This window comes from Notechis scutatus, chromosome Z (assembly GCF_049901735.1).
Source record: "Notechis scutatus isolate UNSWTSFEM ecotype Mainland chromosome Z, rNotScu1.2, whole genome shotgun sequence".
NCBI classification, from domain to species: domain Eukaryota; kingdom Metazoa; phylum Chordata; class Lepidosauria; order Squamata; family Elapidae; genus Notechis; species Notechis scutatus.
This window is the reverse complement of record NC_142025.1, coordinates 46,100,696-46,127,146: the sequence shown is the minus strand read 5'-3', so window position 1 is coordinate 46,127,146 and position 26,451 is coordinate 46,100,696. Positions and strand designations below refer to the sequence as shown.

At 37.8% G+C, this 26,451-nt stretch overlaps 2 protein-coding genes across 11 annotated transcripts in view; one reads left to right on the top strand and one right to left on the bottom strand.

The window, feature by feature from the left end:
- Positions 1-18,770, top strand: part of MLLT10 (MLLT10 histone lysine methyltransferase DOT1L cofactor) — a 144,305-nt gene extending 125,535 nt beyond the window's left edge. For 5 of the 6 annotated variants that reach the window (XM_087948319.1, XM_026675714.2, XM_087948321.1 and 2 more), the window contains 7 exons: positions 2,631-2,785; positions 4,532-4,717; positions 5,213-5,301; positions 5,409-5,761; positions 8,724-8,826; positions 12,191-12,382; positions 13,957-18,770. In XM_087948319.1, coding sequence (XP_087804445.1) covers positions 2,631-2,785; positions 4,532-4,717; positions 5,213-5,301; positions 5,409-5,761; positions 8,724-8,826; positions 12,191-12,382; positions 13,957-14,001 — 1,123 coding nt within the window. In that variant the 3' untranslated portion in view covers positions 14,002-18,770. The remainder of the gene's footprint in view (positions 1-2,630; positions 2,786-4,531; positions 4,718-5,212; positions 5,302-5,408; positions 5,762-8,723; positions 8,827-12,190; positions 12,383-13,956) is intronic. The other variant, XM_026675715.2, reaches the window with a different exon arrangement.
- Positions 18,611-26,451, bottom strand: part of DNAJC1 (DnaJ heat shock protein family (Hsp40) member C1) — a 137,919-nt gene continuing 130,078 nt past the window's right edge. Inside the window, exons 12-13 of one of the 5 annotated variants that reach the window (XR_015746124.1) lie at positions 21,753-21,877; positions 18,611-18,965 (exon numbers count right to left, since the gene is read on the bottom strand). Coding sequence is in view for 3 of the 5 variants with exons in the window: in XM_087948323.1 (XP_087804449.1) it covers positions 18,897-18,965; positions 19,737-19,856 (189 nt within the window). In the remaining 2 variants the exon portion in view is untranslated. Of the gene's footprint in view, positions 18,966-19,736; positions 19,857-21,752; positions 21,915-22,084; positions 22,204-26,451 lie in introns of all 5 variants that reach the window. The other 4 variants (XR_003371607.2, XM_087948324.1, XM_087948323.1 and 1 more) reach the window with 4 other exon arrangements.

Here is a 26,451-nt window from a genome sequence, read left to right as displayed (position 1 = left end):
GTGCCACTTTAGCTTATAAATTGCTATGTCATGGATAAAGAGTGTGTTAGTGATCTGTGGTCAGATTTTCAAGAACCTGGGGATCTCAAAAATTGACTGAAAAATATATCCACTCTGCAAATTAGGCCAATGATCATCTTAGGAACAAATCCTTTAAAATCTTTTGAAGCTGAGTGTGATTGACTGCTAATTAAAGTGTTGTAGAAATTTACCTCTACTTACTGAAATATAAAGTTATATAAGAAAGTAGATCTCTACGTTAAAATGGTTTAGTTTGAACGGCTTTTATACATTATTACCAGTTCCTAGTAACTCATTTAAAATTAAATTAAATTGAGGATTAATATTTCTTTGTTCTTCATGCTCCTTCTCAAATTTGTTAAAATCTTAATTTTAAAGTAAGCCCTGTGAACAATGTTTAAGACAGTTAACTTTTTATTTTAGCTTTTGAGAAGGATTTTTCCCACTGTTTTAAAGCTGTTAAGTAGATAAGAGAATTAAGGAATCAGAATCAAGGCATAATACAGAGAAAAATTATTTTGTTGTCCTTTGGATTTTGTCAATTATAAAATAAAATAAATATACATGGATTGAAATAGCACAGAACTGCCAAATTTATATACACTGCTAGTATTAATATAAGCATACTACTTAATAAACATGTTTATCGATATATAGAGGAAGAATTTAGAAGAGACATAGTACTATAGAATGTATGTAAAGATTTTTATTCCTCAAATGAGGCAGAAGTAATCTAAGACAGAAGTACATGTATCAGAAAGGTACATATTAAACATAGCAGAATCCTCTTTATTTTAATCATATTCACCTACTTTTAATATAAAAGCTGTCAGAATTATATCTAGCTAGTGACCTTCAGTGAATCTAGTACCAAAAATCCAGCAAAGGCTAAGACTGTTTTTCAGAAGAATTATTCAAGAAATACATAGGTATGGGTGATTTGTTCTCTGTCACTTTTTCCTTATACATACACATAGCCAAGTATCCAAGAGATTTTAGTTTTACTGCATTCTCTTATACATCTGTAGCTATATAATCTCCAAGTATTTCCATAAAGTTTATACTAGGATTCAGCAATGCATTCAGGGCAACAAATGATATTGTGTAGCAGTACTGCTTGAAGAATACAATACCTTTTGAAAATATGTCAGTAATTTGCTAGCCATTGGCTAATAAAATCCATAAATATTTTATCTTAATTTAATAATTGTATAATTCAGTACAGTATATTATCTCATTCTAGATATGGATGATGTGGTTGATTAACCATATGGAAGAGCAATTTACTGTTGGATGAATTCTGATATTAAAGAGAAGAATGATTGCTTAACACTGTAATTTGAGTGCATGCCAAAATAAAACAAAACAAAAAAACAACTGGTGAGGGGTTATGATCTATTTGAAATTTTAATCCTAAAAACTAAGAAAAGAATGGTTCTTTTTAGTAACAGAGATAATTCTAGTACATATACTACAACATTAAATCATGATTTAAGTACATTTGTATCATATATGAATATCATTTATCCATCATTCCATCTCTACCCTCACCACCGATTGCTTGGTATATACCTTCTATTGTGTAAAAAAACAACTAGAGTGCTGGCTGTGTGTGTGTGTGTGTGTGTGTGTGTGTGTGTGTGTGTGTGAGTGAGTGAATATGTGTATTTTCAATGACGACTGGGAACATGGGAAAATAATGTTATATATTTTTACAGTGAAGCAAGGGAACAATTACAGTTCACCAACAGAAAAGGGTTGCTAAATTTATTTAATTTCAAAATATTTATGTACAAGTTCTGTACATTATTTTCATTATTTTGATACATTATGCTGATATAATATTTCTAAACACAGATATAAAATGCTTCACATTTGACATTTTAGTTTAAAGTCATTGTCATCAAATAATTAGTAATCTTGGTTTGTGTGCATTTTCAAACTTTCCAAATTGTTAAGCCCTCTGTAAATTGTTGGTCAAGATTTCCTAAATTAGTGTACTGGCTATATAAATATTTAATACTTTCCTGCACATCATTATGACTTCTGTTATACTCCAAAGGATTTTTTCTGTTATTAATTTCTGAATTCAGTTATACAGTGATGTCAGATGGAATCTTACCAAAAATATGCATTTAAGTGAAGATGTCTGAGGCATGATAATTTTCTTTTGTTATATCTTCTGTAGATATTTAATTGAAAGAGACAATTTTGCTCTTTCTTTGTGCTATATGGCTGTAGCATTTTATCAACGTACTTATTTGGTCTGATGTTTTCTAAGTGTATTATAGTTAATTTCATTATATATGTACATATTTCTCATTATGTTTATATGTTATTAAAATATCCTGTAAATTAGTACAATTTCAATTATCTATGTAACATTAAATTAGTTCACCTAAATAATTGAAGTTTTGATTTTAGTGCAAAACTCTCCTTAAAGAATTGACACGTGGGAACATCATTAAACTATTTGGTGCTGAGACCTATAGGTATCTTAAGGAGTATTGATTAAAGGAGTTAAGAATAGCCAAGAAAACTGATATGTGTATGTTGTATATATCTCCTCTCCCTTTGTTCTTTTAGTGTAATTCATAACCTTTCTACAGGTCTCCTGTAAGTAACTTACAGATTCGTTACGATCAGTCTGGAAATAGCAGTGTAGAACATTTGCCTCCAACACCATCTACTATAGAACAACTTCTGGAGAGGCAGTGGAGTGAGGGGCAACAGTTCTTGCTGGAACAAGGAACCCCCAGTGACAGTAAGTTTTTCATCCTGTCCTAATTAATTTTTGATTGCTATTAACAATATACATTGATGGCCTTACTATGTAATCTAATATCCATCAGAAAAGTATTATTGATGTTTGTAAATTTTATGTTTGAAAGATGATCATCATTCCTGGAATGTACCCATATGTTAAAATAAGATTCTAATCATCTGTTTCATTCCTGGTATGTAAAGACCTGCCTAAAATGTTAGTCATTTACTTTAATTATTATGCAGAATTATTCTGAAGTGGGAGGATGGTGATAAGAAAGAAATTGATAATGAAAGATGAGATCATCAATTTATTTTGAAAAGATGTAATTAAAGCTTGTCTGAATCTAGTGATATGACTAGTATTATTCTGATTACATATGCATATAATTGCATTAAATATTTGAATCATTTTAAAATTATTTTACTATTTTACAAAAAGTTCCTTTAGTATATTTTCTTGATTACCGATCATGAGTACCGATCATGCCATCTAGAGGTATGTATGCACGTGTGTGTGTGTGTGTGTGTGTGTGTGTGTACTTTGTGTGTGTTTTTATGAATGGTATCCTGACAAAAATGCTAATTGTGAGGAAATTCATGCAGGGATAATCCTTTAAACATGATAGCTGGAGGACAGGTTTAGCTAAGTCTTATTGCATCTCATTTGGGCACACTGAGAGTTCCTTTGTATATTCTTGAAGAGGAGGGATAAAAAGCTAAATCCTTGGGAAATGACCAGATGTGTCTGCACTGCTATACTTGTGTCTGTACTAGGCCTAAAGGTCACATTAAACAAATACAATTTAGAATTTTAAAAGCAGCTTTTATGATGCCATATTGGCTAAACTGTCTTTATGCGCTAGTTGAAGAAAGTTCCAAAATTTATCCAAAATTCAAATTTGAGAAGTGATCGAGGATGTGCTTTATTTGCAGGAAGAGGGAAAGGGCTGCAGGAGCCTTAATGATCCCTGCTGGGTGCTCTTTAAATGGACATTGGAAACAGCTGGATTCTGTTGATTTAGATGCAATAGAAAGTTCCCATTGATTACAGAAATTCTGTGGGTTGTTTTTTTTTTACATTGGCAATTAAAAAACACAAAATTGTCTTGTGGTTATAATGATTCATTAAACTTTATAATTCAGTGTATTTTCTTTTCTGAAACTATTGTTACTATTTGTTAATAGAAGGAATATTTTCTCCCAGCCTGTTTTTTTTAATTCTCCATTTCAAATTGAATAAAGTGGAAAACATATGTACAATGTGTTCACAAACTTTGGTAGGGCAAATGATTGCCTGTGCTTCAAAGACTCTGAACTGAAACTTTGAACTGTTAAATATCTCCAGAAGAATTTTTAAAAAATAAGAATTTCACAATATTTTTGATATAACAATAAAGATACTGCTCTTTCCACAGTGGCGTTGGTACTGTACTTCCAGCAAGGGAGGAAACTTAGGCTATATATTTGGATGAACAGTTCTGGTGCACAGATAGGGTCTGTCCGTCTTATCTAGAAATAATACATTAATTTAATTCTCATCATGGGTAATTTCAAGGGACATTTGAAATATTTTCTACTTCTTTAATATTTTATATAGGCATAATTTACATTGCAAAGAAATATTCTCCAGTAATTTATTAGCAAATAAGTAATTACAATAATGTACTAATTACTTGCATATACAGAATGATGCACAAGCCATTTTTAGCTGCAACTTTCAGAGTTTTAAAATGTTTTTGTTCAGTTTTAGGCATGCTAAAATCTTTACACCAGCTTCAAGTTGAAAATCGCCACTTAGAAGAACAGATTAAAAATCTAACTGCTAAAAAGGAGCGCCTCCAGCTCTTAAACGCCCAGCTTTCAGTTCCTTTCCCAACAATAACCAACTCAAGTTCTTCTTATCAAATGGCTACATTTTCAGCACAGACTGGTAAGTAAGTCTTCCTTTTAAATTGAGTTTTACAACAATTTCTAAAAGGCTTATAGGCTATTTTACCTAAATAAATGATGAATGTTATCTCTGTGGGGGAAATAATTTTACTCTTCTTTTTTTCTATAATATGTCTTCCAAAATGAATAAAGCCTGAGAACTTTTTCAAAGAGAAAGGCACATACATATTAGATATGTTTAAACTTTTGAGGATGACCAAAAAGGAAATTGACTTAAGTTATCAGTTTATGCACCTTTATGATGTCAAAAATCACTCACGAGTAATGGGATTTCCCCCCCTAAATATTATAAAAACTGCAGTTTCTTTTTAACTTTGTCTTCCAGCTGTGATTGAATTCATTACCAGCAATAAAATTTGTGGACATAGCTTGATTTATTAGTTTCAAAGTTTAGATTTTATTAAATATCCTTGCATAATTTCTGCATCAAAAAGCATAAAACCTTATTAAAATTGTTTTTCAATTGTCACTCTAGCTGTTAGCTCTGATTCTCTGAACAGCAGCAAAAGCCCTAACCTGGGAAGCAGTTTTCTACCTGAGAACTCCCTTCCTGTATTAAATCAGGTACTGTTTTTTAGTAGCTTTTATATATCTTATTGGTTAATACTAATTTCCTATTATTTTGCCATTTTGTGAAGTTTGATACAGCTGAGTCTTTGTATTTTTATTAGGAAGTACATTCCAGTGGACAAAGCACAAGCAGTTCCTCTGCTCTTTCCACTCCACCACCTGCTGGGCAAAGTCCAGCTCAGCAAGGCCCAGGAGTTGGAGGAGTTCAACAGGTCAATGGTGTGACAGTGGGGGCACTTGCCAGTGGAATGCAAACTGTAACGTCCAACATTCCCACAGTGGGTGGAATAATTGGAACTCTGCCAGGTAACCAGCTGGCAATCAATGGAATCGTTGGGGCTTTAAATGGAGTAATTCAGACTTCTGCTACAATATCACAGAATCCTTCTCCTCTAGCTCACACAGCTGTGCCACCAAATGCAGTGCATCCTCTGCCAACCACACTCAGTAACAGGTAAATCTTTTTGCCAAATAGATATATAAATAGGTATATTTGGATGTAATATTCTAATGATGAAAGTATAAGTATATTACTTATATTCATCCTGCATTACACAAGTAATTTACCAAAGTATGTTTGGATTTGGTGTCATATAGGTTCAATCAATAAACAATAAATAAATACATCCTGAACTGTATTCTCTTCTCTTCCTTCCCATCTCATAGCCTGCCCTTGACCTTTAAATGTTCATGAGAATTCAAAATTAGTAATATGTGTGTGGAAAAGAGAAAAGTCAGATTGTTTCCTGAAACAATTTAGCAATTTGGTCTCAATCCCAGCATGCATTCATGTTGTGCAAATTAAGCAGCATAGAGGCATAATAAATCAGTCTATATTAAAATCATAGAGGATGCTCCACAGAATGATGAGCATCTTCAAAAAATTCCTGTCTCAAGTAGGTCCTAGGTTCTCAAATGTAAGTTTCCATGAAGGTTCCACTTCATCAGGCATCCAAGATCCAAATGATTTAAAATTTTAGAGGGAAGACTAAACTGGATTCTTACAATACTGAAATGACATTCTGAACGCTTGGCCTAGCTTTCTTCCTACTTGCATGCCAACAGTAGAGTTGTGTTAATTGGTGATTCCAAACCACCAGTGACAAGTAAGAGACATAGTCTTTTATCATAAGTTGTTTAAAGGCACTCTTGCTGTTGGCATCATCTACATTATCATCACCAAAATAGTCTTTTAAAGAGCATCTCAAATTGTAACATTAGACCTTCAGAAAGTGCAATGGCATCCAAAAGCAGTTGAGGTTCTCTGTCTAGATCAATCTGTTATCCTTTGGTACTATCCTAGGCCAGTTTAAATATCAGAATTAAGTTTCAGTTTATTTCAGCCTCACCTATTGTTTCCAAATTCTTGCTCAGAAATTCCATAGTTGTCTTAAATTAATAGATAAAAATGGTTATTTGATCTGCATATTGATGACTCTTTAATCAAATCTTTTGATACCTTTGTCAAACACACCTGTAGTTATTCAGATGGCTTCAATTTAAGATTCCACTATCCTCTACTGAAGTTTAAAATCGGTATGCTTGATAGAGAGTGGTTATTGCCTCAAAACTATAAATGTTTCATTTAGTTTATTTAAGAAAAATAGTTAATCTTTTTAAGGTAATAGGAGGAACTTGTTTTCTAGGTAAGACAATAACCCAGCAATGCTGACAGTAAATTGTTTGGCTAACTGAATTAATAAGAATCAGCAAATACCGGTACTTAGAAGACAAGTAGGAAGCCCAAGGTTCCAGGAAACAGTTGTTCCATTTCCATGAGCTGTTTTATTTCAGAATATAACATAGAGTCACTTTTACAAGTAAAGCAGCCATATAAAAATAAAACAAAACTAATCACAGCTATCCTATGATATTTAGATTTCATACCACTCAAAGCTGCTTCACTGATCAACAATCTTCAAAGCTACTTTGGAAAGGGAAATGGGGACTCAAATTTTAAGATTGATGTAAAAAATGTAGGTTTTCCATACAGCATTCATTGTTTGGCTAGTGATGCTTTGTATAAAACATGTATGAGTCCCCATGTTTTGCAGTCACATAAATAACATAGGCGCAACAGGCAGCATTACCAATGTTTAATTTCATCAGTTGCTTTTCATATAGTGTTTCCTTCAATTACTCCCATTTACTCTTAAAATTAGGTTGCCAGATGGCCTGTAAAATATCAGTTTGTTAATGTTCTTCATAGGAAAAGCTAAATATCAAATTTATTTAATGATACAGTGTTTATATAGAAGTAGTTGTTAAATTATATGAAAATTGAGACATGAACAAAATTAATTTTCCAGAAAAAGTGGTGAAAAGTCCATAGTTAGTGATTGAGTGAAAGGAAACATGGAATTTGAAATACTGAATGAGGAATTCTAGAATGAAATAGTTAAAATGTTTGCAAAGGATGACAGAATTGTCCATTGAAATAAAGAATGTCTGAAACTTAGAAATGACAGACAGTAACAGTTTTTAATGCTTAATTTGAAAACATTCTATATTGACCCTGGTATGTATTAATGTATATTTTATTTTGTCAAATATGTGCTGTTTTTTTAATATGCAGGTATGTATGACTGCATATACAACTGGTTGCTTAATGATTGGTTGAAGTTACGATGGATTTTTAAAAGCTACTTACAATCCATCCTCAAAAGTTCCTGATTACAGGCACCCCCCCCCAACATATGATTGCATCTTGAGCCTTGCAACTGGCTCATATTTACAACTCTGTACACCATGTACACCATGCAATCTCATGACCATAATTTGCAACATATTTTGCCATTTTCCAGCAGAAGGTTGAAAGCCCATTTGACATGCTGGATTCACTTAATGACCACACAGTTTGTTTAACAGCTGTGGTGATTATCTTTGCAACTATCATAAAAAGGTCATAAAATCAAGTCTGGTCAGCAATGCCTCAACATACAACCACAAAGATTTATGACTGAAATTCTGGACTCCAGTATGGTCATAAATTGAGGAACAGTTGTGGTGCAGGTAGTTTTCCTGCACTATAGGAATTTTAAAACTCCCTATATTTTTTAAAGTGATAAAGAGGCATTTAATGTCTCTCGTCCTTGCTTCTGAGCATAGCTCAGCATGCCACTGAAAATGTGGATGAGATTTTCAATATTTGTATGATTAAATTATTTTGTTAGTATATCAGTGATATTAAGTACTTTGCTAGTTCAGTTGTACTTATTTTCTAATGTTTCATCAGTAAATGTTGTATAAATAAACTTTTAAGATAAAAATTGAGTATATGCTTAGAAATACATGATCAGCCTATACACACAAATCTGTATATATTTTAGTTTTAAATAGTTTAATTTTTCAGAAAGTATGGTATAGAAGTGATCTAAGCATGTTTGCTCAGTAAAATGCACCTTGCTATTTCGCAGAACTTCTGGACTTGGATTTCTTCCTGACCAGCAGAGACAACTGCTGCTACATCAACAGCAGCAGCAATTTCACCACTTACTAAATACTCAACAATTCACATCAGTAAGCATTTCTATTTTATCATTATATTTTCAATGTTCAGGAATGAGTGTTGATGCTTATATATTTCAGCCTGTCACTGATAGGCTGTAATATCAGAATGTTCATAGATAAACTAGAGATCTGCAGTTTCAAAAAAAAAAAAAGAAAAAGAATGGGATTAAAAAAATGTAGGCCCTATCACCACCTTAAAAGGTTTGGCATGTCCACTTACTGCATCAAAAAATAAAAGAGGAATAGGAAAACGTACACACTATTAGCTCGAGAGCCAGTTTGCTCTAGTGGTCGGCACCAGGCTATAAAGGGGGAGACCATGAGTTCAAGTCCTGCCTTAACCATGAAGACCAACAGGATAACTTTTGGCCAGTCACCCTCTCTCAGCCCCAAAATAACTTATAGGGTGGTTGTTATTGTAGGAAAAATAGGAGAAAGAAGATATGTTGGATATGTTCACTGCTTTGGGATATTTGTAAAAACAAATGCAGGATATAAATAAATAAATAAATTTATATATCATTGTGATTTCTGATCTACGCATCTGGGTTATTTGCCTGCACAGAGTCCATTCAGACTTGTCTAAGACTTTCAGATTTGTTTGATTGCAGGCTCCAAGACATAGTTCCCATTGATTCCTTTCAGTATGTTTTCTGTCATTAACTTTAACATTTGTGTTCTTCCACTTTACTGAAAATAATTTCATTCCTTATTTTTATTTTTTTAAGTCTTTTTAGCATTTTTTTAAAAAATCCTTAGAATTTTTCATCATGACATTTTTTTCTCTCACGGACATCCAACTTTCAGCCTTATGAATTGGACTTTTTTTCCTTGGTGAAATAGACTTCTATTATCTGTTCCATGCATTTACTAAATAGTTTTGTTGTCTCCCAAATTACCTGGTGATCATCTCATTTTTTCAAAGGTTGATTGAACTTTTCACAATCTGGAGGGATCACACAGGTCTCTATTGCACCACCATCAACATATCTCATTAAAAATTCAGAACTTTTTCAGTGGTTTCATATTTCAGTCAGGGCAATAGGAAAAAGCTTTTGTTTCCTGCCTTCTTGAATTATCCTTCTACTGTTCCTGCTGTTGCTGAATTTAATTTATACTGTCCAGTCTTTACCAATTTTTGTTCAAGCACATGATCTCAGAAACATATATTTAGGACAGGTCCCTCTAAAAACCTACTTTTGCAGAACTACTACTACCCACTGGGATAGTCAAAACCAAAATTTTCTCTTATTGGGAAAAATCACTTAACTCGTACCTCATGCCTATTCTGTTTCTAAAGGACATATCTCTCCAAATTCCTTGGCTCCATTCTTTCCCACTCTTCTAGGACGTATAATTTCTTACCAAGTTTTTCATAATTCCAATTATTGTACCTGTATTTCCTGGAATAGTTCAAGATATAATGTTAAAACTTCGCATGTATTGTAACTCCATATTCTTTTCAAATTCTATCACCTCATATTTGTAGATTGATAACATGATATATAGCTTTTGCACGTGTTGCATTCTCGTAACTTTCCTCCTCAGATATGTTCTTTCAAAGTAAATCTCACATCTGAATTCAAGTTGATGTGATTTCGTGTCCAGCACTATCTTGCCCTAGTCAGAGAACCTTGCATCTGCTGAGATAATTTGGCCACATTTTTGGTCTACTGTCACTAATAAGATGACATCATGTTGATTCATTCTCCATCAGAGCTCATGCCAATATTTTTCAACTTGGTGATTATCTCTCTGATTCATCCTTAATCTAGATCTTAGAAGTAACCTCACTGGAATACATTTGAAAATTATTTAAATTCTTAGCATTCCCAGTAAATACCTTCAGAGATCCATTACCGTTTTTTCTAAAAAGATTTAAAAAATTCTATTTTTCCATGGGTGTATCCTTGTAGAGCCTGTTTTATAGTGCTTATAATTGAGAGTTTAGAAGATGGAAGGATGAATTCCCAGTTAACACTGTTGTCTTCAAAAAACAAAGTGAAATACCACTAAAAGCAGTGTAGCTCTTGCCTTAAAATATGGCAGCTGCCATTTTGACCAATTTAATTTTTTTATCTTGTTGGCTGGAGAGGATGATGTTGTATATATGTGTAACTGTTTGCTGGGGATACTGTCTGATCCTTTCCCATGCAAATGTGATAGAAAACTAACTACAATTTTCCTATAGAAAGGACTTCATGATCAAGAAAATATGTCATATTACATTTTGAATTCATCAAGTTTACTGAATCTTGCCCAGTTGTTCATTTCTTGGTCTAAATCAGGAGGATCTGTTACCCAGTACATGTTTCTGAAGAACAAATTTCATCATCCTGAATTACTGGGTATGCTAGCCAGTTGAGAAACTAAAGTTGGGAAATACATTTCAGCAAACGTTAACACACCACTCATTTTCTAAATCTGGAATCCAAAAAGGCGCGTTTGTGCAAAGAAAAATTATTTGCATTTTTCAGAATTTCTCTAAAGAGAACAGACACACCCACATCTTTGAGAGTGTCTGTGGAAATTCTCAGTCATTCAGTTGTGGTTGTCCTAAAGCTGCTTTTCCAAAAGGCAACTGGACTTTCTTTTTTCCTCTCTCTTTGAAAACGTTTCACTTCTCACCCAAGAAGTTTCTTCAGTTCTGAAGAATGAACTGAACTCTCCCTATTGGAAAAAGCATTTATGGGACACTCCTCTTTGAGATGCTATTATATCTGTAATTGTTCAATAAGTTCTTGTCAGAATGGTTCTCCAAAAACAGAAGTTTGCTTGTACCTTATCTCACCAGTATTTTGATTTTTGACACACCACATTCATCAGTTGTAATTTGAATGTTTGCATTGATTATGTCAGTAGACAGCTGACAATTTTTTCTTGCCTTGCCCTTTCAACTTTTTCTCTTTTTGTTTTATAGTTCACAGGATGAGTGAGAGGTTTGCTGCTTGTTTTCATTCCCTTTTTGTGGCTGTTACATTTGTTCTCTCAAAGTTGTCTGCTTAGAATGAGGTATTGTTCTTACAATAACCTTTAAGAGATTATGATTTGGGCCAAGTGAACTTTTTAGTTGGTCATGAATTTGAATCTGAATATTCTCTACCGTGTCTGATCAGGCATGGAATCCTTCTGCAATGAGGTGCTTTCAGAATAATATTTTTAGCTTTCTTCCCTTGAACAATGAAATAATAGTCACTTTTTTTGTACTCCAAACTATTAAAAAATGATTCCTCAGAATACAATGAAAGAGCTATAAATGCTATCCGAGTGAGAACCATTTGAAAGTTTAGCTTTCGTCCATATTTAACTACTTGGAAAAATATAGTAATCTACAAGATAATAACTGCAATGTGCCTCCTCTATTGTGCTAAAGGAACAGCATCAGGCTCTTCTGTATCAACTAGTGCAACAGCATCAACCCGAAGTACAGCAACTGCAGCTTTCAGGAGCTACACAGATTCCCATTAATAACTTGCTGGCAGTCTCTCAGGCGTCTCCGCTTCACACAGCTGCTACTAACCCATTCCTTGCAGTTCATGGGGATAATGCAGCTCCAAAAGTCTCTGTAAGTATATAGAGTTTGGGTTTGTAATAAAAAAGACTTAAAAAGGGAAAAAAGTGTTCCTGTTTATAGCAGAAGTGCAACTTAAAGCAACTGGCTTATACGATCAGTTATTTTGGTAGCTGGTCACTGAATGAACCAAGTAACTCTAATCTCTCTCTTGGTAAAGCTGACAAAGTGAACTTCAATGAAAATTAGCATGAAACTTTCCCAGTTTCTAATTATAGTTCAGTATTTTTGACTTCTAGGATATTGTAGGTCCTCCATCTTTACAAAGTAGAAAGAGTCACATTATAGTCACATTGTTGGTGATCTATGCTGGCTTCATACCAATAGTTGCAGCAAGTTTCTAAACCTTACCCAAGCAGTTAGAATCTGGTCAGAATCTGGTCAGAAAGCTAAAATGCACAAACATTTTATATTTTTTTTAAAGTTCATTTACTTCTCTGGTATTAACCACTGGCAAGGGGCACAGGAACTATTTTTTCTTCTAGTGTACAGTCTTAAAACCAGATTAATTCTAGCACAATGTTCCATTGTATAAACTTATCATTACATGCAGTGTGATTTGCATACAGAAGTTTAATGATACCAAATATGGTTTCAGTGAAAGGACCCACCTCTGGAATATCTAGTAAAACAATAAAAAGTATTGTGAGCATTAAGTAAAGATGCCTCACATATATGCATGAATGGGCAGGAATTTTGATTGAAGAGAGTGGCTTGAAGATAGTCTTGTTTCTCAATTCTTTTTTTCTTTTCTTTAGCTACTAATCACTGTTCTGAAATAAGATCTGTCCAGTAATTATTTTTAAATTCCCTAATCAGCCAACAGTATTTACTGGATTGGTATTTTAGTCAAACTTAATTTAAGGAAGTGTTAGAATTAAGGATTGTACTCGTGGTCAACCAAAAGTTTTAAATGTTTTTGTTAAATTGTTTTGAATTTCTTATTCTCGCACAGCTAAACCTAAATCATTCACATTTGCTGCTTTTCTATTTCAATAACAGGCCAAATGAATGTAGAACTTTCTCTTGGCTGTTCAGAATAGGATGTGTCCTGAGCTTCCTTTTCAATATTATTTCCCATTTTGTATACCGCTAGTATGCAAAAGCAGAAGCTGGCTGAATCTGAGGAGCAGGATAAGAGGCTTCTAGCTTTGATTTGGGATGACCTCTCCACTCCCTCCCCAGGAGTGAGTGTACTCAATGCAGATAAAATTCCCCCTCACTCAACAGCAGGGAACAAAAAGCAAAGACCACATGCTGCTTTCTGTGCCCTTTGGACTTGCAAAAGAGGCTAAGCAGTCAGAAAAGCGAACAATTAGCAGATGGAGATTTACTTTGGCAGCAGCTTTGGAGGCCAAGCACTCTCAGTTCAAAATATCAGTTGTAGTATTGCTTCCGAGCCTTAGAAAGTATTTCCAGATATGGGTATATGGGCGGGAAGCTCAATCCGTTAAAAATTATTTTCTGTGCGGATATATTGTGGCTAGCTGTATAAATTGTTTATTAACAAAAGCACTGGCAATTTTAGCATTGTAAAATAGTATATATACTTTTTTTTTTTTCTCCAGAGGCTTAGTGATAAAAGTGGATCCCTTGCACCGGAAAAAAATTAACACTTGGAAGTGTATGTAAAATTGCAAATCCTGCTGATAGCACTTCATCTGGCTGCACTCTCTCTCTGCAGGTATGATGAGACACATCAATGAGCTAACTGCACACTGGAAAAGTGAATCTACCTGAAGTTGTTTATTGTAAAATTTGACCTTTTGTTGCATTGTGTTGCACTGAAACTGAACAGTTTCCATCAAATTGCCTGGAAGTTTGGATTTCAGATTAGAGCACTGTCAGTTCAGGCAACTGATCGGAATTCAGTTGCTGACTTTACACAAACTGCAGTGCTAAAAATCAGATATTTAGTTCCATCACTTCTTTGAAGCAAGCAAAGAAAATAGGAAAATTTTGCCAATGACATGGTGATTTGTCATCAGTGTTTTAGAAGCACCATCTTTTTCTTCAGAAAAATAACAGGTTTTAAGTCATTTATTTTGTCTTACTAGTTTTTAAAATGTTTTGCTAGAATGAAACTTTTAAGAAAAGACAAGTAATATTTACAGGTAAAACTAAAAAAATTAGAATATCGTGCAAAAGTTCATTTATTTCAGTAATGCAATTTAAAAGGTGAACCTAATATATGAGATAGACTCATTACATGCAAAGCAAGATAGTTCAAGCCATGATGTGTCATAATTGAGATGATTATGGCTTACAGCTCATAAAAACCCCAAATCCACAATCTCAGAAAATTAGAATAGTGTGAAAAGGTTCAATATTCTAGGCTCAAAGTGTCCCACTTTAATCAGCTAATTAAGCCATAAAACCTGCAAAGGGTTCCTGAGCCTTTAAATGGTCTCTCAGTCTGGTTCAGTAGGAATCACAATCATGGGAAAGACTGCTGACTTGACAGTTGTGCAGAAAACCATCATTGACACCCTCCCATAAGGAGGGAAAGCCTCAAAAGGTAATTGCAAAAGAAGTTGGATGTTCCCAAAGTGCTGTATCAAAGCACATTAATAGAACATTATGTGGAAGGGAAAAGTGTGGGGGGAAAAAGTGCACAAGCAGCAGGGATGACCTCAGCCTGGAGAGGATTGTCAGGAAAAGGCCATTCAAAAGTGTTGAGGACTTTCACAAGGAGTGGACTAAGGCTGGAGTCAGTGCATCAACAGCCACCAGACACAGACAGATCCTGGATATGGGTTTCAAATGTCGTATTCCTCTTGTCAAGCCACTCCTGAACAACAAACGCCAGAAGCATCTTACTTGAGCTAAAGAAAAACAGAACTGGTCTGTTGCTCAGCGGTCCAAAGTCCTCTTTTCTGATGAGAGCAACTTTTGCATCTCATTTGGAAACCAAGGACCCAGAATCTGGAGGAAGAATGGAGAGGCGCACACTGCAAGATGCTTGAAGTCCAGTGTGAAGTTTCCACAGTCTGTGTTGATTTGAGGAGCCATGTCATCTGCTGGTGTTGGTCCACTGTGCTTCATTAAGTCTAGGGTCAACACCAGGAGATTTTGGAGCACTTCATGCTTCCTTCTGCAGAAGAGCTTTATGGGGATGCTGACTTCATTTTCCAGCAGGACTTGGCACCTGCCCACACTGCCAAAAGCATCAAACCCTGGTTCAATGACCATGGGATTACTGTGCTTGATTGGCCAGCAAACTCGCCTGACCTGAACCCCATAGAGAATCTATGGGGCATTGCCAAGAGAAAGATCAGAGACATGAGACCGAATAATGCAGAAGAGCTGAAGGCCGCTATTGAAGCATCCTGGTCTTTCATAACACCTCAGCAGTGCCACAGGCTGATAGCTTCCATGCCACGTTGCACTGAGGCAGTAATTGCTGCAAAGGGGGCCCAAACCAACTACTGAATACATATGCATGCTTATACTTTTCAGTCTGATAATGTTCTATGTACAATCCTTGTTTTATTGATTGCATGTAATATTCTAATTTTCTGAGATTGTGGATTTGGGGTTTTCATGAGCTGTAAACCATAATCATCTCAATTATGCAAATCATGGTTTGAACTATCTTGCTTTGCATGTAATGAGTCTATCTCATATATTAGTTTCACCTTTTAAGTTGCATTACTGAAATAAATGAACTTTTGCACGATATTCTAATTTTTTGAGTTTCACCTATAATTTTGAGATGGATTTTTTCAAGATCACTGGAAAAACGGATCTGTTGAAAGTCATAGAACTTTTACCAGATGAGAAAGTAACTCCTGTTCTGGTAGTATTTAATGTAACCCAAGTGCCTGTTGCTTCCCTCTGTTGGGTTAGGGATGGCTTTAGACAGCTGGGCATGCACTAAAATGAGATAAAAAAGCCGCAAGCATATTCAACTTTGCACCAGCAGCCTTCCTTTCTGATCTGCCTTTACTAGAAATGTTTGTCACTATCAATAGCTCAGGCAAATCGTTACCTGGGTTGCTTTCCACTAATAAATTACCAAAAAAAGAAAGAAATTTTTTTCCATTGCTATGAAATGTTAATGGGTAAAAAAGATATATTTCATTTTGAAGTGTTAATTTCATTGTATGACTATGCAGTAAAACAGGGAATAGTTTTGAGAGTTAATAACCACTAATTTGAGTCTGTGAGTTATTAGTGGAAAATACTCAAGTATACTTAGACCTTCACTGTGTACTTAATTGGAAGAACCTATTGTTTCTGCAATATTGTTAGGTTAAACATTGCACAGTTCTTACCTCATTTCTGTAAATAAGTTTTTGTGACCGTTTTGTATTGTGACGAATTCATAAAATGTGGATATTTTGATTTGTAAAATTTCTAACTGGTAGTTCTAATTGAAAGGTAAGAATAATTTATTTTTATATATTAATGGCAAGTTTTAAAGTCACAAATCACTTTTGTAGATAAATTTACTAAAGTAAATCAGTGTGGTTTAATTTATTTAAACCACTTGTTTAATATTCTGTAATAATTTGTATAAATGTTGTTTTGCCTAGATGTAAAATTGCCAATTTATATAAAGATATGTACAAAGCTTTGGTTAATAAATTTTAATATTGTTTATGGCTGTAAATTGCAATATATGAATACAGACTTTCATCAGAGGAATGCATTAATCACTGTCTAAGCCAAGTCCTATTACAAGCATGCTTTTAATGCATACTGTTCAAATCATGGTGTTTTAAATGGAATTTAAACAGGCCTATTCTAATGTGGCTTCTCTAACAAAATATATAGCCAGAATGGAAAGTCCAGTTCCTGCTGCAGCAGAAAGTGCCTTGACATGAAAGAGTTATCTTTCTTAAGAAAAAGGTCATTTTACAATGTTTGATATCCTTTCACCCAATAGGAAAAATTGTGTTTTAGTTATAAGGAAAAATGTGCTACCACTCCATGTCACCACAAGGAAAACAGGCACAATTGATTTCTTAAATTTTGAGAAACATAAGATTTTAGCACTTTAAAAAAAAGATTGACATCCTCATCCTATCATGGCATTAGTATGAAATATGTAGATTTTTTTAGGCTGAAAGCAATAGTTTTATCCCTTACATATTTTCCAATCCTCCCCGCAAGGCCGAAAACTTGAGGATTCTTCTGGTATAGTAGAATTATTTGGAATGAAGACTTGCCTTCATCATTAGCACCAGCCACCAGCAGACAGAGCTTGGACTATATAAATGCAAATATTTTTGCTCTTTTACTCATAATTCACAACTAAAATATATACTTTAAGTTGTGGCTGCTTCTATATATAGAGTGTAAGAATGCCTGAAATGTCACACATAGTCTGACATCTAATATATCTTGAGATAATGTACCTGCCATTGGGGGGAGGGAATCCACTTTTGATGAATTTACTGACTAGGACTGATCATTCTTTTGTTCTTCAATTGAGGTTTCCCAACTATTGTGATTTTTTTAAAAGTTAGTTATTTCTCGATTATTAATGCTGTCCAACTGTGCTCTGTGTAGAAAGAAAAATGGGCAACTCTGCCCACCTGAAACTGACTTTACAGGTTTGAGGCAGCAAGGTCAGTTCTGGGGAAGAAGCTGCAGTCAAGGATTAACTGGAGGACCAATTGTTATAATGTAAGGCAATAGATAGAATTTGCTGTATTGAACAGTATGGTCTGAAGCTAAATATTAATAGGATCCACAATGAAGGCAAATAGAATGAAATTAGAAATTCAGTTTCCATTTGTTGGTTCTCCATAAATCTCCAAAGCAGCCATAGCAATAGCACTTAGACATACCACTTCACTGTGTTTTACAGTCCTCTCTAAGCTGTATACAGTGTCAGTATATTGTCCCCAGGAATCTGGATCTTCATATTACCAACCTCACAAGGATGTAAGGCTGAATCAATCTTGAGCTGGTCAGGAACGAAGGAATCGAACTCCTGGCAATGTGAGCAGAATTAACCTGCAATACTGTATTCCAACCACTGCGCCATCATGCTCTGGGATATACAAAATTTGTTGACCCAGGAATGGAACTTTTGTGGAATGTTCTATTTCAGAATTGACTAAATTTTCACTTCCCTACCTCTGCATGTTTCATTGGAATAGGATGAATGTAATGCCAATGTTATATGATAATAAAACAAAGTGTAATATTCTTAGGGAATGAGTGGTTATTAATGAAAACTGAAATGTAAGATACTTAGAAAACACAATGTTTCCCATCCTGCAATATGACTTTATATTAAAAGATATTTCCTCAGCTGTTCCAATATGTATTCCAAATGACATTTCTTATAATACCAGTTGTCATAGTGGCAAAAAAACCCTCCTGTACAAAAATACTCTGATTCTATTAAAACATATTTCAAATTGAAGGTGTAAAATTTTACAGATTTTTTTTACTAAGGCACATGACATACTGAAATACTGAGGTACAAAAATACAAGTCACTGCATATGATGTTTAATGTTTCTCATTTTGATGAATAATCTTCAAAATGTTCAACTTTTGGCCATTTTTTTCTTTTGTATAAGTTCAACCAACAGTTTGTATCTAGTCATACATTCTTCCTGTAGAAAAAAGAAGAAAACATGGAGTATTAATGTGTAATATTCATTTTTAAAAGTATTATTGACAATTTACACTAGGCAAGAAAGAAAGGGAAAAACATTTTTGGAGTCTATGGGAGAAAGTAGTATCTATTATTATCGCAAACTCTATACAGTATCGTGCACAGTTACTCCACAACTAACAGTCACCTAAGAGCCATTAAAGGGACATGGTTGCTCAGCGGCAAAGACACTGAGCTTGTCGATCAGAAAGGTTGGTAGTTTGGCGGTTCAAATCCCTAGTACTGTGTAAAAGAGTGAGCGCCCGTTACTTGTCCCAGTTTCTGCCAACCTAGCAGTTTGAAAGCATGTTAAAAATGCAAGTAGAAAAATAGGGACCACTTTGGTGGGAAGGTAACAGCGTTGCATGCGCCTTCAGCGTTTAGTGATTCCGGCCACATGACCCCAGAGACGTCTTAGGACAGTGCTGGCTCTTCGGCTTTGTTACGGAGATGAGCATCACCCCCCTAGAGCCAGAAACGACTAGCACGTATGTGCAAGGGGAACCTTTAAGAGCCATTTGAAGTTGCCCCCTCCTCCCGAAAGCTACTCATGCTATGGCCTGATGTTATGGCTGCTGAAGTATTCCCACATTCATTTACCCTTATGGCTGATTGTAAGGAAGATGCAGCACCCCCTGGCACTGGGTCCCTGTAAATATTTCTTCCCCCAATGATTCCCCCTTAGCCTTTGACTTGATTTCCACCCTACCAAGCCCCATGCATTCCTCACTTTTTGAAGAGTTCTGAAGCCTTCTATAATGATAGTACAGGTTGCTTTGTCCCTCCACTGCTTGGTGTGCTCATCTCTGGGCCACATGGTGGCAACCTGGAAATGGTCAGCATTTTGCTCCTGTCCAATTGTGGGTGAGGACAGAATGGCACCATGAGATAAACTGTTCCATTTTGCTACCTTATCAAGGTTGGACAGCACTATGGAAAATTTTTGAAAGTGCAAATCACATTAAGGTAGCAAAACAGTGGTTTGTCCCATGGCTACAAGGCATCATTCTGGTATTGTAAATATTGCTGCCACTTCTGGAATCATGCCACATGGCTTTGCGATAAAGCAATCTATTCCAGCACACTGGAAGACCTTGGAGCTCAGCAAAAGGTAAGTGAGGAGGAGCGTGTTTGGCATAGTGGAGTGGGAATCAGGCCTAGGGGAGACCTGAGGGGCATGGGGAAAGGCCCACGGAGACCCAAGGGTCAGGAAGCAAAGAACAAAGAACCTCAGGGTGGGAGAGACCTTGGTAGGACCAGAGCGGATAGGCCTGGGGCTATGTTATGCCTACAAGGGCCTTTCCCACCTGAGGCACCCCAAGCTCCACCTGTAAGTTTGTTTAACAACTGCATTGGAGAGAGCAGGAATGGGAAGATCAAGTGAGACAATCTATTTAATGGTCATCACAACAAGAAGCCATAATGGACAGACTCCATTACAGCTATATCTTGAGGACTACCTACATTCACTGAACACTAGGCAGCTTCCAAAATTAAAAGATAATAAAGTTATAAACAAAGTGTATCTTCCTCCACTGCTGAACTATTCAACTACTGAAGATTTACCATTCCAAGGACCCTGCAAATAACTGCATCCATTGCTAAATGTCCCAAAAGTGGGAGCCTTACTTTGCCAGGCAAAGTATTCCATATGAGAACACTGCTAATGAGAAGGCTGTCTTGCACGCCTCCGTGCACTCAAGCTCTTATTGGCCAGTACCTGCAGGTCGAGCTGGCAGATTCTATATGGATCAGACAGCCCCAAAGGTAACAGGTTTTTATATACATTTCCCACCATCTTAAAATTGGACTTGGAATGAGTAACCAGTGCTGCTCTCAAAGAACAGACATGTCGGTTATTAAGCCTGTTCAATCCATGGCAGCTGCAGATTCAGGTTATCTTCAAGGGCTTTCCTATGTAAAATGAATGGCTGAAGTCTTAACTGAATTAACAAGAGCCTGATTCATTGCCAGTATTCCTATAATCAAGGTAGGTTGCGATTGTTAAGACGAGTGGGACCCAGTCAAAGATTCCCCTGATGCTCTGGAGACCAGGACATTACATTGCATACCTGCTTCTAGAATAGTGCCATCAAAGTCAACAGAGCTGTCTATATATCCATAAGGGTTTTGCACTAATAATGAATGTGTCTTGCTGGGATTCAGAAAGCATGTGCTTCAATCCATCCATTCCCTCCTAGCTTCCAAGCATCAGGTCAAGATACTGGAATCTGTAGCGCCTCAAAAATCCTATTCTGACATATTGATGGCTATAAGCCCCTGTTCACTGCATATAGAAATATAGTTGTTCATTTTTTTCCAATGTATATCTGCTGCTGCCCAGAATATATAACTAAAATATTTTCAAAATTCACAAGCCTGACCAAGCAGTAGGCAGCTTTTTGCTTCCAACAGTTACAATTCAACTACACTTCAGGAAATAGATAGAGTGCCTTTATCACCTTCCTCATCTGTCATGCTTTGATAATTAAAAACATTAAATTATCAGCAAGTTGGGGGAGGGGAGAAAGAGACAGAACATAATTTCCCACCTTACTTGGTTATTTTCCTATTGAATATACTGCTTCACCTGCTTCCTGACTTGTCTGGGAAAAATGAGTGAACTTAGGAAGCAATGTATTGATTAACTAATTGCAAGATGTCTGCCACAATATGTGTCCACAAATTTTCGGTCAAGAATACACTAGAGAACTAAGTTTTGTAAAAAAAATGGGCATTGTCTTACTTGAATGCCTCTTCTCCTTGTAGGCTAGATAGGCCAGGAATGGGTTACGCAGTGTCCTAGCTGATTGGACAGAGTCTGTCAAAGCTGATTATCTTAGCTCCACCCCTGTAGCTGGCCACTCCCAGCTTTCGGCGGAAGACTTCATGACAGACAGGACTGCCTCTGAAACACATAATCAAGACCAGGTTATCAGGGGCCCCGTTGGCCCACACTGCGGACTAGACCACTCAGGGTGGAGCTGGCCTATCTAGTCTACAAGAAGAAGAGGCGTTCAGGTAAGACAATGCCCATTCCCCCTTGTAAGGCTGTGATAGGCCAGGAATGGGACATACCAAAGCTGGAGTGTCCACGGGAGGGTTCATGTCTGGTCCCGGTCCCCATGCTCCGTAACGACTTTGCAAAACCTGTTTCCCAAGTGCAGTGTCCACCGAAGCGAAAGCAGACAGTAGTTCTGAATGAAAGGTGATGGGGGTGTCCAAATGGCTGCTTGCAGACTTCTTCAGTTGAAACCTGTGTCGCCCAGGCCACTGTTATAGCAGCACTATGAGTAGAATGAGCTGTAATACCTCTAGGCACTGGGAGGGAATGACTTGTGTATGCCCTGGAGATACAGGACTTGATCCATCTGCTAACCATAGAGGGAGTTACCTTGCTCCCCCAAACGTGGCAGGTTGGAAGGAAACAAATAGGGAATTCTGAAGTCATCTTGATAAAAACCTTTAAGGCCCTACAAACATCTAGAGTGTGCCAAGCTTTTTCCAAGTCATGGGCCAGGTTGGGGCAAAAATCTGGAAGGACCAATTCTTGTGCTCTGTGAAACAAGGTGTTGTTGACTTTTGGGGTGAAGGCTGGGTCCAGCCTCAAAATCACCCAGTGAGGGTGGAATATGCATAGGACTGGAGACACTGAAAGAGCCACCAACTCAGATACTCTCCTGGCTGAAGTTATAGCAACCAAAAATGCTACCTTAACTGTCAGGAGATGCAAACTTGCCAACCTGAGCGGTTCAAATGGAGCCTTTGTCAGAGACTGCAAAACCTTCAACAGGTCCCACATAAGATACCTGTGGACCACTGCAGGTCAAAGGTTAGAAGCACCTCTGAGGAACCTGCAGACAGTAGGGTGATGCACCAACAATTCCAACTTTCCGCAAGTTAGCACAGAAGATAGGGCCACCACCTGATGACAAAGAGTATTTGGAGAAAGGCCTGTATCCAAATCTGCCTGTAAGAATTCCAAAATCTGTACTATTGAAGCCTCTAGAGGCTGAATCTTTGACTTAGAGCACCAAAGGGAAAAAGCTTGCCAAGTAGCATCATAGATGCAGATTATGGAAGGTCTCCTGGAGGCCTGAATGGTCCTGATAACTGTGCTGGATAATTAGGTGCATTTTAAAACACTCCACTCAATCGCCAAGCTGTCAGCTGTGGCCACTGGGGCTCTGGATGTTTCAGGACCCCTGAAGGAGAGGTTCATCTTCCTTAGGAATCCACCAAGGATGATCTACTGATAGGTTCACCAAATCCACGAACCAAGGGCATCAAGGCCAATAAGAAGTCAATAAGATAATCTCCGCCCTTTCTGTCAGTATATTACACACCATAGCTGACAGCAGAGGCATGGGAGGAAAAGCATACAACAATCCCTGGGGCCATCTGCTGTGGACAACGTTGGTCCCTTCAGCTCCTGGGGTAACAAACCTAGTAAAATATCTTGTCAACTGTGTATTTACTGGGGTGGCAAACAAACCCACCACAGGAAGGCCGAATCTCTGAGTTATTTGTAGAAATAGGGAAGGATGCAGTCTCCATTCAGCATGGTCAATGGTGGCTTTGCTGAGCCAGTTTGCCTGCACATTATCACTGCCTGAAATATGTTCAGTCCAGATGGATAGGAGATGTTGTTCTGCCCATCTACCTAAAGCCTCAGCTTCTGACATGAGGGATCGGGACCTGGTTCCTCCCTGCCTGTTGATGTGGGCTTTGGTAGCCACATTATCAGTCATGACAAGGACATGTCTACCACTCAGATACTGACTGAATTTTCTGAGAGCCAGGCAAACAGCCCTGAGTTCCAGCCAATTAATATTGTTGACCTCTGTTGACCATATGCCCTGAGCCATATGTGAAGACAAGGCCTTGGGAATTACAAACAGTCTAGAATAAAATCCCCTTTCTTGTTGGTCTATGGCAGTGGTTCCCAAACTTTTTAAGTCCACCGCCCCCTTGGTGCTACAAACTCATCCTCAGTGCACCCCACCCCAGGGGTGGGATTCAAATTTCTGTGGGCATGGCCTAATTTGAGGGTGTGGCTTGGTGGTCGTGACTGGGTGGTGTAGCTTACTGGATGGGCATGGTTTGGTGGTCATGTGACTGGGTGGGCATGGCCAGGTGGCCATGTGACTGGCAAACCAAATATAAATGGTCCTCGCTTAATGGCCGGTTACTTAGTAAGTGTTCTAATTTATGACTGACCTTCCTAGAGCTACTTGACCTGTTTTGGGAGTTTTGACAGCAATGCACATATGCACGCACGCACACACACACACACACACACACACCCTCCTAACCCTGCTGGAGCAGGTGGTTGGACTAGATATCTCATTCACTTTACCATTCTTTCTTTCTTTCTTTCTTTCTTTCTTTCTTTCTTTCTTTCTTTCTTTCTTTCTTTCTTTCTTTCTCTTTCTTTCTCTTTCTTTCTTTCTGTCCCTTCCTTCCATCCCCTCTCTTTCTTTGTCCATCCTTTTTATTCCTTTCTCTCCCTTTTTCTCTCCCTTTTCTCTTTCTTTTCTTTCTTGTCTCTTCCTTCTCTCTTTCCCTCTTTCTCTCTCTCCCTTCCTCCATGTCCCATTCACTTTCTCCTCCCTCCCTCCCTTTTTCTTTCTCTCTCATTCCCTCTCTTTCTCTCTTTTCTCTTTGTCTTTCTCTTTCCTCTTTCTTTCTGTCCCTTCCTTCCATCCCTTCTCTTTCTTTGTCTATCCTTTTTCTTCCTTTCTCTTCCTTTCTCTCTCCCTTTTTCTTTCTTTACTTTCTTGTCTGTTCCCTCTCTTTTTCTCTTTCTCCCTCCCTCTCTTTCTCTATCTTTCTTTCTGTCCCTTCCCTCCATCCCCTCTTTCTTTGTCTATCCCTTTTCTTCCTTTCTCTTCCCCTTTCTCTTCCTTTTTCTTTACTTTGTCTGTTCCTTCTCTCTGTTTCCCTCTCTCTTTCTTTTCTCTCTCTCTCTTTCCATCTCTCTTTTCCCCTTCTCTCTCTTTCCTCTCTCTCTATCCTTTCCTTAACCTATCTACCTATTTTCTGCCCAGGCAGGCGTGGCCTAATCTGTCAAATGCCTGGGCTAATCCTGCATCTTTCAGAGGTCCCAGCCCTTAATCTCTCCATTTCCTCCCCCACAACTGCCTCTTTCATCCTCCCACGACCATGACTTTACCTTCTTCCTGCGGCTGGCTGCCAGGGAAGGCAAGCCAGGGCTGAGCCATTGTTGTTGCTGGGCTCCCTGCCAGCCCACATCGCCCTTGTCACAAATGCCTGCAGTCACCATGTAATTTTTTCGGTGCGGCTAGACTGCAGCCACATCACAAAAACATGCGGTGGCTGGAGGTTTTTTGCAGCAAAAATTACCGACCTCCGGTTTTGCCCTGCTTCTCCGCTGCTGCTGCATTCTAGGTGCCGGCCTCTCAGCTCCACCGCATTGAGCCCGCTGCCCTGGAGGGACTTGCCCAAGCAAGTCTGAGCAGAGTGCTGCAGCAATGGGATGAGCCTGCATGGCTGGTGCCGGAACGCGGCGGAGGTGGCGCATTGGAGAAGCAGTGCAAAGCTGGATGTCAATAATTTTCACTGCAAAAGACCTCCAGCTGTCGCATGGTTTTATTGGTGTGGCTGGACTGCAGCTGCACCAAAAAAACCACATGGCATCTGCATGCTTTTTGCAGCGAAAATTATCGACCTCCAGCTTTACTTGCTCCGCTTCTCCAGCACGCCGCTGTGACCATCAGCGATTGTTGCGCATGCGCGTGATGTCGCGCATGTGCAATAAGGACTGACTGGGCAGGGAACGGAGGAGTGGGCGGAGAGGAGCAGGGCCAGCCAGAGGCCCATTTTACCAGTTCTCCGAACTAACACGAACAGTAATGAATCAGTAGAATTCCACCCCTGAATTGTGCCCTGTGAGGGACCTACCTCCAGTGCCCCCCTGCTGCCTCTTAGCGCCCCCTTGCTGGCCCTTTTCCTATTAATGCCCCCCTAAGGCATTTCAACGCCACCCAGGGGCAGTACCTCCCACTTTGAGAACCACTGGTCTATGGGAACCCCTTGGATGGCCCTTAGATCCAGTAGATGCTGGATGTTTGATTTCATGAGTCCCCTTCTCACACTGTCCCTTGAAATAGGACAGGAGATGAAAAACCTCAGAGGAGCGGAGTAGAACTCCAAGGAAAGGCACAGTACTTAATACCCAGGTGTCTGATGTAATTTCCCATCTATCTGCAAACATGGCTAAATGACCACCGATAGGGGAACTGTGAATGCAGTCAGCATTGGTGATGGAATGGGCGACTTCCTCCTCCTTGAAAGAGCTGCTTGCCTGAATATTGTTGTCTGCCCTTGTCTGCTCAATATGAAGGTGGATCAGGGTGTTGGTAAGGAGTCTTGGGGACCGATGAAACCTGGGTCCCGGCTCCATCCTGAAGGATGGGTGTCAA